This window comes from Maylandia zebra, linkage group LG7 (genome assembly GCF_041146795.1).
Source record: "Maylandia zebra isolate NMK-2024a linkage group LG7, Mzebra_GT3a, whole genome shotgun sequence".
In the NCBI taxonomy this organism is placed as follows: domain Eukaryota; kingdom Metazoa; phylum Chordata; class Actinopteri; order Cichliformes; family Cichlidae; genus Maylandia; species Maylandia zebra.
Genome location: NC_135173.1, coordinates 16,330,051 through 16,348,357, shown reverse-complemented (window position 1 = coordinate 16,348,357; position 18,307 = coordinate 16,330,051). Strand labels below are relative to the sequence as shown.

The following is an 18,307-nucleotide window of genomic DNA, read 5'->3' as shown; positions in this document are numbered from 1 at the left end:
GTTTTAAATATTTTCTGATCAGAGTATCTGGGTGGAAAAGTTCATTGACCTTCTTAGAATTGCATCATTTAAAAATCCGTACTATACAAGTGTAACTATTCCACATAAAATGTTTTTGTCATATTGCTGTAGGCCCTGTGATTTGTACAAAATAAAGGTCAATAGGATGGAATAACCAAACTTGATTTTTTTTCCTGTATAAATTCGATTGGTTTAACCTTTACTCTGCAGTAGCTCAAGGGAGTCATTTAACAACTAATGATTAAATGCAGAGAGGTGTATAAAACACAGTGAGGGGAAAAGAAGGTGAATGAACACTCATTGCATCATGGATAGCCTCGAGCAGCCTGGGCCTATTGCAGTGTAGACAGGATTCTGGGTCACCTGATCCAGCGCCAACGATCTACATTATCACAAAGTAAAGTTTAATCAAATGTTAAAAGGAGAGATTGTGTCTGTCTGATGAATCCAAACTTGGAGCTGGTTCCACAGAAGAGGAGCCTGGAAGCTGAAGGGGCTGCTTTTCTACTTTTAAATATGATAAGAACAACAACTGAGGCCGCAGTCTGAGTGAACTGCTGTAGAGTGGTGGGTATGGTATTATGGGGTCTTTAAGATAAAATGGCACCTGATTATTAAAGACCTTGTATGTGAAGGGAATGGATTATGAATTCAGTTTGACAACCTACTTTGAGTTTACTAAACAGCATTCAAACTCACAGCACACAGATTCTCGATCTTATGAGTCGAATTCCAAAAATACTCTGATCAACAGCACTTGTCACTGGATTCCTGATAAAACCCTCATAATGCAATAAGGCAGTGGTGGGATGGTGCTATGAGTGTACATAATCTAGAAAAGGATAAATATAGCCAAAGTGTCCTTGAAGAAAACCTAGGCTGGGGAAGATGGTAAACAGATGCTTCCTGTCAAATAGGAGACGAGAAGTTCCTCAAATCCAGCAGTCCAAAGGCTGCAGATGTGCTCAGTGTTAAATGCTGCTTAAAGGGTTTCTACAAATCATTTAGTAAACATGCAAACATTTCTAGAAACACGTTTTGACTTGACTTCTTATTGATTTTTTTCCTGATATGCAAAAATCCAGAAAATCCAGTACAGGGAGTTAAGCTCGCTGTGTGAACAGTAACCCACCCCAACGTCTCACTACATTTACAGATGGAACATTTTAGCAGGCAGGCGCAGAAAACTCAAAACTGAGCAATAAATTATTTCAAAAACAGCCGCCAACTCCTGAACCCTCGCGGGAATCATCTCGGATCCATTTGGCAGAAAATAAACTGGTGTTGCTGTGTCGCTATCTAAAAAGACGTGGGAAACAACACAACAGTGGAATCTGGGCAGCGTTTACTTTATAAATGAATTTATTTAGTAATACAGTGGTATACTTAGAAATGTGTTGCAAAGGAAAACAAATGAAAGTAAAATCAAAATAAATAAAAAGAATGTCAGCCACACGGGGAAAAAAACCAAAAAACTAGTGTCGGGTTGAAGCAGTGTTGTCATATCAAAAGAAAAATAGTACTGATGTGCCATAATAAATTGTCTTAGTACAAAAATACATTTCAGGGCACACAATACAGCATCCAGTATCACAAAGAAAGGAAGGGACCACTCTTCACAGCAGCCCCCCTCAAATACGTCTTTTAAAATCATTTAAACCGAGCACTTCTCTATTTTGTAAATAAGAATAAAAAGTTTTCTGACAGTTAAAAATGCCTTAAGTAGTGTGTATGTTTGTAATGTGTGTACGTGTTTGTATACGTTGGTAGAAAAGTCGGACTTATTACTGCTTATGTCAGTTCCAAGGCTCAGGGGTATAACCAGAATACAAACATAACCAATGTAACCGCTTTCTCTTTTTTAAACAAACGTTTTCTCTTTTATACAAAATAACAAAGATGTACAAAAGTTCATTTACAGAGAACCAAGGCCATATGCTAGCATTATGTACAGCCACAACTTAAACATCTTCTAGCTTGTTGTTTTGTTTTTTTGTATTTCCTCAGACTTCATATGCATAGCAGTAAAAGAAAGCATACCTTTTTCACCAGTCTCAATTATTCTCGTGTGCTAAATCCGAGTTCACCGTTTTTAGGAGAAAATGCAGAGACAACGACGACAACTTCTTTTTCTTCTTCTTCTGCTTCTTCCGTAGTGATCGCTACAACTGAAGGAACCGATGTTTTAAAGTTTCACTGAAAAGTTAATATGCAGATAAGGCATCACTGCTTGCAGTGTACGATGGGATTTCTCATGTGTTGAACTTAGTAGTAGCAGGCTTCTGAACCTGAGTCATAGCACATGCATAGATCTCTAGACAGCAGGAGTTTGTAAAATCAAGTCAGTATATTTATCTACGGTAAAACATTTCTACAAAAAACACGTTTGAAACAGAGAGAACCCCGCTGGACGAGCGGGTGTCTGATACTAATACTTAACCTTCATTCTTCATTAGTTTTTTTTTTGTTTAAATCTCGATGATGCCTACGTCTTCATGAGTCACGCTGAGCAATTTCTCAAGTCCTCAGAGATCCATCATGAGTGAAACGCATGACCACAGAACTCACAAACAAAAGTTTTGCATATACAAACTTTGCTGTTTGTGAGTTGTTGTTTTATTTTTGTTTTTATTTTTACAGTATGCAAAAATCAAACTGCAATATTAAACAAGTTTTCAAAATTATCCTCTTTTGTTTTGTTTTTACCTCCTCCACCGCTCTGAACCTTTACAAAATTAGCTAAAAATGTCAAAATGTGATTATTCAGTCTGTGGCACTGGTCATGCATTCCAACTCCAGTTCCTTTTGTTTAAATAACGTTTTCATCTTTATTTTTTGCAAGCCTTGTAAGCACCAAACCAAAAAAAAAAGAAAGAAAGAAAAGAAAGGAGGAGTACAGCCTTGGGGATGCTGGACTCTGACTCTCCTTGTGTGTGTTTTTTTAAGTTTTTTTAAATTTTGGGCACAGTAAACAATGTGAGTTTGAGTTCATACTTCATCAAGCATTTTGCACCGTGGAGTGGGCACGGCAGGGGAGACTCTGGTCCCCTGCTTTATCACATTCAGTAACAGGCCAGCTGTTGCCCTCTTCAGAAGTGGTCAATGAGCACAGACACACAGTTTGCACCCACCAGGTAGTTTGGGTCTCCAGGGAGAGATTTGTTCTGCCAAGTTTTGGGATCACCTGCGGGGAACAAGAGACGTGACGTCAGCTGATGGAGAGCAGCTTTAAAATACAGAAAACTGAAACTGAAGGTACTCGAAACACGCGATTTAATAAAAATGCAAAGGCTGGTGATTTCAAATGATAGTGCACAAATTAATGAAGGGTGTTTCATGAATTTATGTTCCTCAGATGAGTGCATGTAATTAAGTAGTACTTAATTTAATGAATTTCAACATACTTATTCCACACATGAATTTAGAAGCAACCAAACTAGCAGGACTTCAGTTGAAAGGTCATGTACACCTGGCTGGCCTTTGTAAAAGCATTCAGCGCCAAGTTAGTGTCTACGTGCTGCCTCGTGATCTGATTTGATTTGAAAAGTGATTTGATTTGATTTGAAGTCCTTACTGTCATTTTTAAATCAAAAAATAATTACTTTAGTAATAAGAAAAGTTTACTAAAAGCAAGAACCCTGAGTGTGTGTCTAAATATACACCGACTGGCCACTTCATTAGGTGCACCTGTTCAACTGCTCAGTGAGGGGCTGGTCTGGGCATTTTGCAAAATCGCTGACCAAAATCTCATATCCCGATATAAGACTTCTATCGTCCCGATAACGATATAAATCACAAAAATGTAACATTTTCTGTAAATTCTGTGAATCTCGGGCAGCTCGACTTGCATGAAATGTTTCCAGCTGCGCGTCATGGAGTCGAGTGTTTTAACAGATGCATGAAACTATACATTTTAGACATAAGTTGTAACGGCCGCCGTTTTCTTTGTGAGTATTTATTACACGGCGTGCTGCGGGGAAAAGCCTTTTCTAATGTTTGAGTCTAAGGTTTATTTTTTAGCACTTGGCGGCTCTTTTTTACTTCTCATTCGTAAATAATCTGCTCTTTCACGTGATTCAGTTTATTTTGAAAAGTCTCAACAGGATCTTGAGCTTTATTGTGAAAGGTTTATGTGGAACATAAACAAGCGGACACACGAAGGTGTTACCGTCGCTGTTGCTAACGACAACACATAAAAACAGGCGCTTGTCCATCAGTAGTGTGGTTATATTACATATAAGAGAAAGAGAGAACTTTAAGAAATTAATATAACCACTACAGTGACCATCAAAATAATGAAAAAATATTGCCGTAGAGTTTATTTTGCGACACCACGAAACAAACGATAGCGTAAAATGAAACGATAGACGTTTTTATATCGTCATCCGATATATTTCAATATATCGAACAGCCCTACTTCTCAATAGATTATACTTAAACACAAGATCTCCCAAGCACTTACCTTATACCTTGATTATAAAACATTACCCTATTTCCTACATCTTGACTCACATCTGAATTTAAGTACAGTCACAGTATAGATGATAGGATACTCATGTAAAGGTTTCTGAAACTAGATCAGTTAACATGCCTATAAATTTCTTTCATTTCATAAAACATCTTTTTACTGGTCACAACACTTATCTGGCATGCAAAACATCACAAACTGTGACATTAAACATAAAAATTCAGCAAATGAAGACCAAGAATCAAACAAGTGGGCATTTGTTCTGTAACTGTAAAATTTAAACATTTCTGAGAAATCCTGTTTAATATTCCATAGGAAAAGCAGCAAATCCATCCAAAATAAGCAGCTGGAATGAGGTCCTGTTTGGAATTTTCCTCAAAGAAAAGTTCAATGTGTGGTCGTGAGCTCATATTTGGTATGTATCTGCTTGATATGGTCGGACACGTGCTCATTATACTTTCGAGAAAAGCATCAGGAGAAAAGCACTCGTTTTCTATAGTACACAACTCTCAGTTTTCACAATTATGGAGACATCCAAACATAATGATGCCAGCTCCTTTAATAATTCCTTTTAATTAATGTATATTGGGTGTTGGCTCCAAACGAATAGAAATCCAGTATCACTGGTATCACTTCTTATCTAACAGTTTAGACCAGGGGCCTCAAACATAAGGGCTCGAATCAAAGACTCCAATGAAGTGCACTGGATGGCTTTGGAAAATGTGAAAGACGGCATGAATTTTTTACTTTTAACTTTTCACACATTTCACAGCTCTTCCTACTGATAAAGACCTCTCCAATCGACATTTATGCTACTGTTATTTTACATATTTATTATTTGCAAAAGTTGTGCTAACAGATTACTTTCATTTATTGCAGCAGCTTTTTATGATGTTGTAGAAAAACTGAGAAATACTGCTGAAATTACCATTTTTAAAAATTATAATAGGACATCACAGACATTAAATGTGTAGTTAAACAGAGGTAAGTTTTATTGGTATGGCCCACTTAAGATCAAAGTGAATTGTTTGTGGCCAGCGATGTTAACGTTTGGTCTAATGTAGGGCTGCCACAAACGATTATTTTTGCGATTAGTCGACTAATCAGATCATGCATCCATTGGATGTAAAACGTACAGCTTATTGAACCAGCATGCATCTGCTCTTATATAACTATCATTAGCTTACAGCTTGAAGTGTTTAAGGCATGTGCTAACTAAAAATAAAGATAAGATGATAGTTTATTAAATTTTAATCAAATTTGCAGATTGTTTCAGTGGAGTTTAATAAACTCAGCTGTCTGCTCCTTGCTATCTAAAATATAACAGGACACCGGAGTAAATTCTCGAGCATCTCACACTTCTGATAATCAGCTGTCTGCTTGACGTTTATTCAGCTGTGTAAAAACTATAACTTTAATCTCAGCCAAACCGATTTACTCAGGAACAAATAAAATACTTTAAAAAAAAATCCAAACAATAACATTTTTAAGTTATCCAAGTGACTTGTATATCATATTTAACCTGAGTAGTGAAAGACGGTGGTGGGTTTGAAAACGATTTGCCGGGAGTCCAGTGTTCTCTCCAGCTCTAGTGAGCCTTGAACCCCGGCTCGCTATCGAGCTGGTGGGTAACAGACGTCTCCGAAAACGTCGGAGCGCTTTTGAAAATATGTGGTGTCTTGATAAACTGAGCAGATATTTGAGGTTTACACAGCTACATTCTGAAAACATGTTAAACGTTTATTTTGTGACCCAGAAAGAATAATAAGAGTAATATTAAAACTAACTAGCTGCCGCCGTTGTTGGAAACTGAGCAGGGCCGCACTGGGCTGCGCTATGAATTCTGGGACGCAGCTTCTTCTTCAGGGTTTAACGGCAGCTGGCATCCTTGTACATGCAGTGCTGCCATCTTCTGTTTCAGTCCGTTATTACACTCTTAAATCCTGCTACTTATTCCTGCGTCTTTTGTGATCTTACAAAGCTTCAAACGACACGTCGGCTATTAAATTGGTCGTCGACGATTTTGATAGTCGACATAATCGTGACTAGTCGACTAATCGTGGCAGCCCTAGTCTAATGATAGTTTTATAATGTCATCCAACCCACAGACTTTGTGTTTGTCTACAGCAGCACCTTCATCCACACTAAACTGGATGTGGAACCGCTTCTGTCGGAAAACTGATTCAGAGTCAGCTGGTAAGATTTTCAAGATTAAAAATACTAGCTCTTTATGTATGTTTATAGTTCATATAACTAATTGGAACTAACAGAGAGCCCAAAATAAATAACACCACCAACAAACAGCACATGCATGATAAAAAGGTGAGGGGGGGGAAACAGAAAACAGATGTGAGTGTTAAACTGATTCAGAAAGCAATGAACTCGCTTTGCTGAACACCAAAGTCTGCACACAGACCCCAAAAGGACAGAGAGAGGACAGCATACCCGACGAGGAGTCGGAGGATTTTAGAGCAAAAGACCAACCATCAGGGGTCATTGACGCACAGTGAGGTAAGCGCAGCTCCACCGGCTTCAGGAACTTGAGTCCATGTGGGCCACACATCACCAGCGGACTAAGCAGCGTTTCTCCTGCACAGATATACAACCAGAGTTAAACTTCACAAACCAAACACCCGATTTAATAGTCTGTTATTAGGCCATCGTAGTAAATAAGAAATATATGCTTGTTTAAAAGTGTGTAACCACCAGTATAACCACTGTTTATTTCCCTATCTAGTTCAGGGTCTTTTTTCTGTAGTAGTTTCTATATTGGTTTTGAAACTCAAAGAGAATTTCTACAACTATCCAAGAAAAGCAAAACTTAAACTTTGTTTTTTAAGCTTTTCATGTCTGACAGCTCACATAAATACAAAAAAACATATAAAATACAAACGGGTACTCAAAGCAAGCAGAAGCACCCACTGTTTGCACCTCACAGAGAAGTCTCAGTCACCCACTCAGTCTGCCTGAGTCCCAGACAAGCAATTCCCAATCCAGACCACAGCCAAGTGACAAGTGTTCTCTCAACTGAACAACCTTCAAACTGTCTGCAGGTACCCCAGAAATCACAAAGCACAGGCAGGACATCCCCATGTGGGGCAACCCCGGGCACCAGGGCCCTAGATCTCATACCAGGACCCCCCCCCAAAAAAAAGGCCAGCCATCCGGGCCAGGCCCCACACCACAAGGCAGGCCCCACCACCACCACCAGGGCACCAGAACAAACAAATACATACCCCAAAACAGCTCTCCACACAAACCCACTAAGTAATGTAATTGATCACTGGGGACCAGAGAGTTTTTCAGAGGTGGCAGGCATTCTCTCCAGACTAATGTGATCTAGAGCAAGGGTAGGCAACTCCAGGCCTCGAGTGCCGGTGTCCTGGAGGTTTTAGATGTGTCCATGATCCAACACAGCTGATTTAAAGGGCTAAATGACTCCTCAGCATTTCTTGAAGTTCTCCAGAGGTCTGGTAATTTGATTCAGGTGTGTTAACCCAGGGTGGGATCTAAAACCTGCAGGACACCGGCACTCGAGGCCTGGAGTTGCCTACCGTGATCTAGAGGAAAACATCTATATTCAGTAATACAGAAATCATTTTTCAATTTTCAATTCATGAGACTAGTTTTCTTAGTGATGCATAAGGTGGTAAGAAGTGTGTGTTTGCTTCCATGGGCAAACACATCACCAAGCCTTACATCACTTAAAATGCATAGCTTGGAAAACTTTATTCTCATCTAGGAAGACAAAGCCCCTGCACTACTACAGTCAACATTTCACAACCTTCACCAGTTTCCTCAGATTCTGTACCATCTCACAAGTTGATAAATCTAGGTTAGGGAGGATCTCTATCCAGCACTGAGGAACTGACCTTTCTCCTTGTCGAGGGGGGGCAGGATACTGTTGTCCCGGCACACCTTGAAGTAAATCTCCTGCTCGACACTCTCCGGGATCGCACCCTGGGGGATGATGATGCTGACGCCCGTCTCAATAGAACTCAGGACCCCTCCGTTACAGTTGAATATTCCACGGGCAGTGGCCACCACTGTGTGCCCTTCATCTTCATCGTCATCATCCAGTGCACTGGGACTGAGGGACAGAAGCAGAGAGGAGAACATCATCAGTCAAATCAGTGTAGGCAGAGAATAATGTACAGCAGAGGGCATGAGAGCAAACCCCCTGTGCACAAACAAGTTTCTCTCCCTTTCTCAGCAGCTCAGTAATTACTTTCTCTGAGAATTCAATGCTACTAGGGGTGAGAACATGTCTTACCTTACAGGGATGGCCTTGGGAATGGCGTTGATGTTATTGTGCTGGTATTTGGGCCTGTTGTCTATAGTGCGTGTGAAAGTGTCTAGGCCACTGTCGTGATCAAGGGGCTGCGGTGACAACTGAGGTTTCCCACTACTGTTGCTCACCACACTGGGCTTGCTGAGGAGGTCCGTCTTCACCTGTGTGTCATTGGGCAGCAGATTGTGGTTGAACTTGGGACTCTCAAACTTGCGCTCAAAGGGTCGGGCTGCACTGGTGTAAGGCTTCGGGACGTAGCGGTTATAGCTAGTTGGTGCAGGAGTGCTCAGGGTTTTTGGGGGTGCTGCATCAGTGCCATTGACCGGGGATTTGTCGGGAAGGCCCCTCGGGGGCAGGTAACTGCCAGGTGTGGGTTCATCCCTACTGGTCGGCCTAAGAGTTGTCAGCTCAGGTTTAGGATTGGGTGAGGTCAATGGTTCAGGTACGGAGTTAGCTGAAAGAGGATATAATAAATCAAGTAATTTAAATACAGTCTTGATTAAACATACACAAGAGATTATATATACAGTTATGTACTTTCTATATGTACTGAAGAGTTTAGCTACTACCAACAAATGAGCAAAATCAAGATTTTTTTGCTAGATTTACAGAACTGTGCCGAGCTTTGACACTCAGTAGAGATCTTTCATCAGCAACAAGCAAAAAAAGGTCCTGCCACAGATAGTTTTGCTTACAGTTCTGGTCTGACTACCATGCAGCCAGTCTGATCTCACAGGGAGAGAGAGAAAAGTCTTTTTTTTAAAGCCATTATCACTTCAGGGACAGTCCTACAAAATTACATTAACACAAAGAGGTAGCAGTAGCAGGAGGCACTATGTTTACTTTATAATGCATGTGTGCACAAAAGAAAAAAAAAAGGCTAAAAAAACAAACAAACCCCAAAACATTCTAGACAACCAATGCTAGTTTGGAAACCACGGTCTTGTTTAAGAAATCAATTTAAGAACAAACAAAAAGATGTGAGAGGAAGCAACTGGAAACAGTAGGAAAAGAAATATGAAGATATGTATATGACTGTATATGAGAACAGAAGAAAAAAAGTGGCCAAAAAAGGCAAAGCTTATTGGAGAAAGCATGTCATGGCACAGATATAATTCATGTCATGTGTATGTTATTCATGTAATAACGTACAGACGAAGGTTTGAAGGCCAGCAGAAAGTTTAGGAAGCTTACCATCGCCAGGACTGAGTTTGGGGAGTGTGGCGGGTGGAATGGCGGAGGCCGGGGGCCCATACTGTGAAGAGGGACTGATTTGTGGCAGAGGATCGTATCTTTTTTCCACTGGACTCACTTTCTCCACAGACTCAACTCTGCAGTTAGATGGCACAAACAATTATTATTCAACAGCTGTGATGACTTAAAACCTGAGAAATGTTGTACAACAGGCAGCACTTTTGGCACAGGCTGAGCTGTTATACCTGTTGTATGGGTAGGATAGCTGAGGTGGTTTGGGCAGATCATGGAAGCGGTTAATGCCAGGAGCGGGCTGGCCCATGGCCTTGCTGTCAAAGCTGCGACGATCAAAGTAGGACAATTGCTTTCTGTAGTATTCCTCATCCTCATCTGGGTCATAGTGGTTGGAACGGACTACATCATCCAGGGGCTTGGTGTGGGGCTTCTGTGGTTCAGGAGCCCTGCAGAAAAAGACAAACAGCAGAATGATTGAGGCAAATCAGAAACTGTACACTAACTTAAAGTAGAGTCTATGAGATTAATTTATCAGATATCTTTGAAATCAATATGAATCTTTACAGCTGGGCAGCTCAGGCAGCCAATGACACTGAGGCTAACCTACAGGGCTTGCGGCATCCACTAGATGGAGCTCAAACTACAACAAATGAATTCTAAGACTCCTTTTCAAGGATCTTATGAGCGACTGTCCTTCACTCACCTACCCTGTAGTCTGGGGTTTTGCAGCGAGGGTTACATACCTATAGGAGGACTTCTCCTGCTCTAGGTTGCTGAGGGAATTGGCTTTAAGGACTGGTCCAGGTGCTATCACAGGCTTAGGAATATCTGCAGGCTGAAAAAACAAACATGGGCCTCTGCTTTAGTGATTCTTGCATTAGATTTAGATTTTGCACACATATCTATCATTGTGCCTGAAAGATGTAAAATTGTTCAGACAAAAAAAAAAAAAGGAAGAAAAATCTCATAAACAAGCTTGCGTTTTCAAGATAACTACATATCAATGAAACATAACATACCATATCCTGTTGGACTCCATTTACACCCTACCTTGTATATTTTATTATCATACATAAATGTTTTTTTAAATAGGATTTTTATTCAAGATTATAGCTATCTGTATTTAAACTAGGACTCTAACCAGTTTGCTGTTAGCAATACAAATGCAAATATTTGAAATGTGATGAAGTTAATACAGAGTTCTAACATCAAGTTTTTAACGTTGTTGCGTTACTGAGCCAGAATCCTTATTGTAACTAAGGTGAGATAAACATACCCGGAGTACTGATGAATCACCTCCCTCTTTAGCCCTGTCCATAGAAACCGACCGTTTATTCTCAAACATCTTGACCCTGTTGAGCACTGACTGTGGTTTCATGGCTGGGTCCTCATCCAGGTCTTCCTGGGGTGGAGGTGGAGGAGGTTTGGACCCTGGGGTGATTGCTGGATCGCCTGGGGAGGGCAGGGCCTCTGGTTTAGGTGGAGGAATGGTGGGTTCAGAGTTTCTCATAGCATCATGCATCCCTGGCTTAAAACCCCGGTTTGGAGGCCCAGGCATGTAGGTCGACCTCAGACCAGAGTCACCATAATACTGCTTCGAAGGCTCTGGTGATCGAGGGGAGTTAATGGGGAAGCTGTGGGTCTCTGCTTCATATGGGGAACGTGCATCGTAGCCTGCCGGAGGGAGAGGTGGTGGAGGGGGCTCATCGTAACGAATCGGTCCAGGTTTACTGTGGCGAGGTCTGCCATCATAGCCCACTGGTGGGGCCTCATCATAGCGTGGCTGAGGGGGGCTGTAGTCCCTTCCCGGTCCATCCTCATAGGGGGACCGGGGATTGTAGCCCATGGGTTGCTGGTGGCCCGGCTGGTACCCTGCGGGCTGGGAGGACGAGGTCTGCTGGTCATAGGGGGGCCACTGTTCGTTGTAATGAGGCACACGGTTGTCGTAGTGCAGGTGAGAATCAGTGTTGTGAGGCTTTGGTTCCGTGTAGCCGCCTCCATCATATCCGTAAGGCGGGTGGTCGTATTCGCGGTATGGCTGTTTGTCCTGGTACGGCGGCTGGTGACTATAGCTCATAGACTGCTTTAGGCTATGGTTGATTCGCACAGGGTCCTCCATATTGTAAAGATCTTTCTTGTACATCTGTGAAGAAAAAGAATTAAATGAATGGATCCATCCCATTGCAAACTTTTAACAAACCAGTGCTGCAGGACAGAAGGCAGCCAGTATTCTCCCAACACCAGATTAAGATTAAATTAATTAACAGGAAATAAACTAAAACCTTGAAAAGTTTAACAATAACATTAACCAAAGAAAATCTCTCAACCGATGAATTAAACCAAGATTAAGTCAAAGTGCATTTACTCAGGCAAACCTTTTCCCATTATTAAAAACAGTTCTGAATGCCTGTTTGACAAGATGCCTTTCAAGAATGGTGGTTATCCATATAAACACAAGTGAATTTTACATCTTTAAAGTTTGATAAATGGCACACTAGCAAGTAATTTGTACATTTCTGAAAGGCCTCGTTTCAAACAAATGATGTGTAGCCTGTAGACAGCAAATCTAGTTACAGTACTTCCTATGGAAGGTTGATCTGTTGGCATATACAGAGGGCGTAACTACACAAGAGAGACATAATGCAGTGTGCAGATGCAAGTTTGTTTTTCCATAGGGAGAATTGCTCATTGAAAGGAATTTATTACCAAGAGTACTGTCTGCAGGTTAGCTTTCATCATGCAAAAAACATTCAGTTTGCATATAATGCAATGTCAAACTACTGGCACTACGACAGACGACACATCTACCCACTACGATGCTACTGTGACACTATTTTTCATCTACAGAAGAAAAGTTGAAGCTGAAAGGAACCCAAAAAACATTAGGAGCCATGCAAAGGAAGTAAGGCAACAGTTAGGGCTGGTTGTGGATGTCTTCACCCTGGTCAAAGACTCAGATGTACCAGTCCTTCTGGTCTCCCAGCCCACTGTGGTGCATGTGGACTAGTCTGTCACACATTTTCTCTGGAAGCCAGAGGCACACAGTGGGCTCAGTGAGTCACACAGTGTGGGCGTGTCATGCAGAGAGCAAGTGGAAAGCATGTGTGAGAAGACAGGCAGTTAAAACAGCAGGCTGGGGCCCAGGCCCGGTCCGAGTGGCTGGTGAAACAGCGGGTACCTTTGGTTCTGGACCAGGCAGTCCAGACGGGTGGGGTTCATGTGGTGGTGGTGGGGGCTGAATAAGCTCAGGGGCAGGGCTGGGGCTGCTAAGTGAGTCAGCCTGAGGAGCTGCGGCTGCAGCAGGCGGCTCCTCTAGGTGCACACCCTCTAGCTGTACAGACTGCTCAGCAGCAGGGGTTGCTACCGACGTCGGAGGCAACGAGGGCATGGGCACAGCAGCCTCACCTTGCTGTGAAGTATTGTTAAGAGACATTTATAATACAGCCTGCCAAGGGCACAGAAAGTACAGCTTACCCCAACACCGTGATCTTCTTCCTTACACTGAATCAGTTTTACACCAGCCAGAGAAATCGCTTGCAGAAATGTGATTAGAATCGATAACATACCAGTAGCTTCTAAAAATATTCATTACTTAGTCAAGAAACTTTTAATCTTAACAAAAAGGTCAGGACACATCACTAAATACAAAGGAGTAATTCCTCTGCTCTTCAGTCATATAATTTCACCCATGCATCCATCTTTGAAAGGCAAAGCCTGTCTGCAATGCCAGATATGAACTTTACCTGCTGCGGAGCAGCCATCTTGAACCCAGCAGGGTCTATGCGATTGGCTGGGTCAGGCTGCACGGGGTGCTGGTATCCAGGGTAACCAGGGGTGTCCTGAATTACAGGAGGATCTTCTCGCACAGGCTCTGAGGAGCGGGTGATGGCAGGCTCCGTGGGCAGACCCACCTCATCATTCAAAGTCTCATCTAATTCCTGGTCTGTGTATGCTCCACCTTCTGTGTCTGTGTCCTCATAGTCAGAAGTGTGGCGGCTGTCTGTGCTATACATTGAGTATTCACTACCTGGTGCTGAAAGGTAGGACAAGCGGTCATCATGGATATCCAAGTCATCCTCTGTAGTACCATCCGCCTGAATAGAGCAGAGAAACCGTCACCTGATGGCTCATTTATTCACAGTAATGGTGTTCAGCGCAGCAGAATAGACTCACCTTGCCCTCTGACACCCACACCAGCTGGTTCTGCTGTTGCTGGATGGTTTCCTTTAGCGCTCCATACCAACCATCGTTCATATTGTTCAAGTTGATGGTCGCTAAGAGAATAGTTTACATTACAGGCAGCTCATTAAGAACAAAGCATGTTAAAAAAAAAGACAATTTACATTTTTTCATTTACTGGTATTTTTATAACTCTCTCCCACTTACTGGTGAACAGGTGGTGATTATTCTTCCTCAGTTTAATGGCTCGCTCATAGAGCTTCCTGGCACTCTTCCTGGACTCTGGACACAACCTGGTCCTCATGTTCTTCACACCCTGTTTGTTATCGGGATTTAGGAAGACTACAATCGGGTACCACTGAGCATAGTTCAGCCTGTCCACAGCATTTGGAGTGATGTCCAGTACAGCATGTTTGTCCTTCATTAAGAAAAGAAAGAGTTATTTTTAACAAATGCACGCACACAAACAATTATATATTATTTTTAAAATCTATGCATGTATCATAAAGAGCTCACTCTGTCGATGATCTGCTTGATAGTGTGAAGACGAATTATTCCTGAACTACGCTGGTCTGTTCCTGCATCTCTCGGTTCACTCTCTAGGAAATGAGGTGAGACAATTTTAAGACAAATACATTTTCTTGAGTACTAAATGTGTTTTATGCAGTTTACTGACATACTTGCAAGCTCAAAAAGATCTGGCTCTTCTCTGGAAAGCTTTTCACGAGCAACATCAGCAATAGGTCCAAATATTACAACCGGTCTTAGGAAGCCAGCTGCACAACGAGAAAAGAAACCATTAACAGACTTAAAAAAAACTGTGCTGTTACTCTTAAAAGGGCTAACAGACACCTCACCCTCTCTCAGCACAACTCTTTCATAAGCTGGGAACTTTGTTTGGACTGGCTGTGAAGAAAGATCCTCTCGGCTCTTCCTCAGGTTCCTCTTTGAACTGCGAAGACCACGGAACCTCCAGAAGTCAGCCCTGTCTCCACCTGCTGTTTTGGGGAGAGTGTATTGCACACTGGAGAGCTGCTCTGCTCTGTAGACAAAAGCAGAGATACTGTCATTAGGACTAATATCAACACTGCCAGTACACAAAGACATCACACACACACACACACACACACACACACACACACACACACACTAACTACAACTCGAAAGGAGATGAGAAGGGATGCTTTCACCTGTTTTTGTTGGGGATGATGCCCCTCTCCACCTCCTGATGGTTCTTGCCAATGCGAATAGCCAGCCAGGAGCCTAATTTGCCGTTGTAGAGAGTGTCCACCACACGGAACACCTCGCCCTTGTTAAAGCTCAAACCATACGGCGATTCCTTCTCATACTCAAAGTGTGTCCGGATGTAGAAAGAGTCACCAACATCTGATTCCACAATCCGCCGATATACTGAACAGTACAGAGCGTTAAGTCAGTATCAGCAAACCAATCAGCTTATTAGATAATTCTTAGTTCTCTTTTCACTTCCTTTACCATCTTTCTTCTTTTGGGCTAGAATGGTGACCTCTTCACCCTTAGGAAGGTCCAGGAGGAAGAGCACCGCCTCCTCTCGGATTATGTTTGCAAAGTCAACATTATTTACCTGGAATTTGGAAAAAAGCATGTTTCTGGTTTATGTTTTTTATGGTTTTCATACAAAAATGTTTTATTTTGGATTTTCAAGTTTAAGCAGAAGCTTTTATTGTTCAAGGAGCACATCTCAGAAAATGTAAATCTCCATTTAAACAGAGGTTCGCATAGCTTTTCCTCTTCTCTGAAATGCCTGGGTAACTGCAGGTTTTATTGCACTACAAGAAGTCAAGTCATTCCTCAATATACTCAGAGAATAGAGGAGGAGGAACAAACAGTGAGATATACGACTGTGAGGGAATGGGACAAACACAGCGAGAGGAAACGGTGTTTTTGTGTACGCTCCCTCAGGGCTATTGCTAAGAGACCAGCTTGAAGATAGAGGAATTTTGGAGCAGCCAGAGTATAACACCATGAATATTTAAGGGAATGTTTCAGAAACATTTCCCATAAAACACTACTGTTTACACGCACTATGATGTGCCCACTGTTAAAACAAAATGGCTTATCCCTTTTTTCCACTTTTCTCTCCAAACTTAAACAGCTCCCCTTTCTTGTTCATCATATGTGTTGCAGTTTGTCTCACTTCACAATCAGCTTACGTTAAAAATAATCTTACCCTGAGAATTTGGTCGCCCTCCTCTAGGCCCTCCTTAGCGGCTGGACTATCTTCCAGCACTCCAGCTACGAAGATGCCCACGTCGTTCCCCCCAGCGAGCCGCAGACCCACACTCTCCCCCTTTTTGAACTTCACCAACTTCATGCTTGGCCTGAGAATAAAAACAATTGCCAAGTTCATTTCTTTTGATATGACTTAAATGTCAGCCAGATTTCTCTAAAGAGATTTCAGTATTTTTGCTAATAACAAAAATAACAACAGTAAACATTCTCAGACACAACCACTGATCACTCCGCGTCCTGCTCATTCAACTTGGCAGCTAACCATTAATGGGGGTCCTGTTGCCCTCGTTTTCAGCTACAAATCTTCATTACAGCACACTTCACAGCTCAAAATAATCCACAAGCCCTTTTAACTGTTCCCTTCAAGACCACCCTCCCTGTTGTATTTTCTCCCGACTGGCTGTACCTTGAAAACAAAACATGTGAACAGCAGGTGGGAGGGGCTGCTGTGCTCACAGTCAGACCTACACTTCTGAGATGACCACATTTAGGGTATCCTTTTTATCTGAGGCTAATGAGACCCAAGAGTAGAAAAAAAAACCTGCCACTGAGTGTTTAGAGCAGTCTGAAGCCTGCAGATACTGCGCTTTACAGATAAGACTGTGCATGGAAGCATTTTAAAACATTTTTCTGAATAACAGCTCTCCTGATGTAGTCAAAAGTACTTTTTTCCCCGCTGTGTGTGTGTGTGTGTGTGTGTGTGTGTGTGTGTGTGTGTGTGTGTGTGTGTGTGTGTGTGTGTGAGAGAGAGAGAGTGTAGGATATTACTATATTGTAAACTTTACCGTAGGATGCTATCATCATGGGCAGTAGTTGGCACAGGAGCATCAGAAGGACTGACAGGCAGGTCTACATCTGGCTGTCCGGGCTGAGCATAGACTGGCTTGGGTTCTAAATACAAATGTGCAGGGATTCATGTTATTATGGCAGACAGATGATGAACACGTAACACTGGCTGTACATCATCATAAACAAAGGAATACCCTCACACAGACAGAAAATGAGTGAGAATAAGAACAAAAACAACAACAGTGTGCATATACATATAAGCAAAATATTATCACACACATTCTTGTGTGCACACACGCACACTCAAGGCACACAGTGTCCTGAGCTAGGAAGTCAAAGAGAGAGGCAGCAGACTGCTGGAGGCTGGGGAGGAACGTCAGGCTCGATCAGCTCATATGGTTTATTTTCACTTGGCTCCAGGCTGACTCAGCCAGGCTCGGCAGGCGTCTGGATCTAACTTTTTAAAAGCGCAACAACCAAAAAAGGGCAAAAATAACTGTTTCGAATAAGAGTTCATTAATTCATGTAAATTTTCTGCTGCAAACGACAGACAGGGCCATTACACACCGTTTCTCAAGATTCACACTGATTTACAAATGACTATTCTTAGACATACAAACCAACATGTAATTTTCTGGCTGACTGATTTACATCTGACCTGGGAGGGGTGGGAGCTGTTTCTCCTCTCTGCCTCCTGACTCCTTCGGTTTGGGCAGAGGTACCTCCTCCGCTAGCTTCGCTGGTGTTGAAGCCGGCTTTGAGGCCCGTTCGTCGTCACGACTTCTGTGACTAAAGATGCAAAAAGATGTTTTTGTATAACCTCTCTTTAGAACATGAGGCACGAGATCATGAATAATGCATTCTGCAGATGTAGTGCTGCAAGGCAACATGAAACTGTCTCTTAAACAGAACATGCATTTGCTAAGAATAGCTTCTTTCTACGCCTGCATCTTAGTGTTGAAGGTCATCACTTTGTCTTTCCAGTCTTTCGTGCTCTATTTTTAGAGCAGCTTATCCAAGGTGTCAGAGTGGGTTCTGTCCTCCAGGTGAATTTCACTGTGAGGCTCTGGCTTTAGACC

General features: G+C 42.2%; 1 protein-coding gene across 11 annotated transcripts in view; it reads right to left on the bottom strand.

Moving 5' to 3' along the window:
- Positions 1-1,365: 1,365 nt before the first annotated feature.
- Positions 1,366-18,307, bottom strand: part of tjp1b (tight junction protein 1b) — a 71,918-nt gene continuing 54,976 nt past the window's right edge. For 6 of the 11 annotated variants that reach the window (XM_023153468.3, XM_004567665.6, XM_023153476.3 and 3 more), the window contains 20 exons: positions 17,887-18,017; positions 17,225-17,330; positions 16,378-16,528; positions 15,663-15,771; positions 15,359-15,578; positions 15,026-15,210; positions 14,849-14,944; positions 14,685-14,767; positions 14,376-14,586; positions 14,163-14,263; positions 13,733-14,083; positions 13,168-13,398; positions 11,266-12,132; positions 10,733-10,824; positions 10,220-10,435; positions 9,975-10,111; positions 8,763-9,234; positions 8,362-8,579; positions 6,935-7,078; positions 1,366-3,205 (listed from right to left, as the gene is read on the bottom strand). In XM_023153468.3, coding sequence (XP_023009236.3) covers positions 3,111-3,205; positions 6,935-7,078; positions 8,362-8,579; positions 8,763-9,234; positions 9,975-10,111; positions 10,220-10,435; positions 10,733-10,824; positions 11,266-12,132; positions 13,168-13,398; positions 13,733-14,083; positions 14,163-14,263; positions 14,376-14,586; positions 14,685-14,767; positions 14,849-14,944; positions 15,026-15,210; positions 15,359-15,578; positions 15,663-15,771; positions 16,378-16,528; positions 17,225-17,330; positions 17,887-18,017 — 4,216 coding nt within the window. In that variant the 3' untranslated portion in view covers positions 1,366-3,110. The remainder of the gene's footprint in view (positions 3,206-6,934; positions 7,079-8,361; positions 8,580-8,762; positions 9,235-9,974; positions 10,112-10,219; positions 10,436-10,732; positions 10,825-11,265; positions 12,133-13,167; positions 13,399-13,732; positions 14,084-14,162; positions 14,264-14,375; positions 14,587-14,684; positions 14,768-14,848; positions 14,945-15,025; positions 15,211-15,358; positions 15,579-15,662; positions 15,772-16,377; positions 16,529-17,224; positions 17,331-17,886; positions 18,018-18,307) is intronic. The other 5 variants (XM_023153474.3, XM_014410211.4, XM_023153472.3 and 2 more) reach the window with 4 other exon arrangements.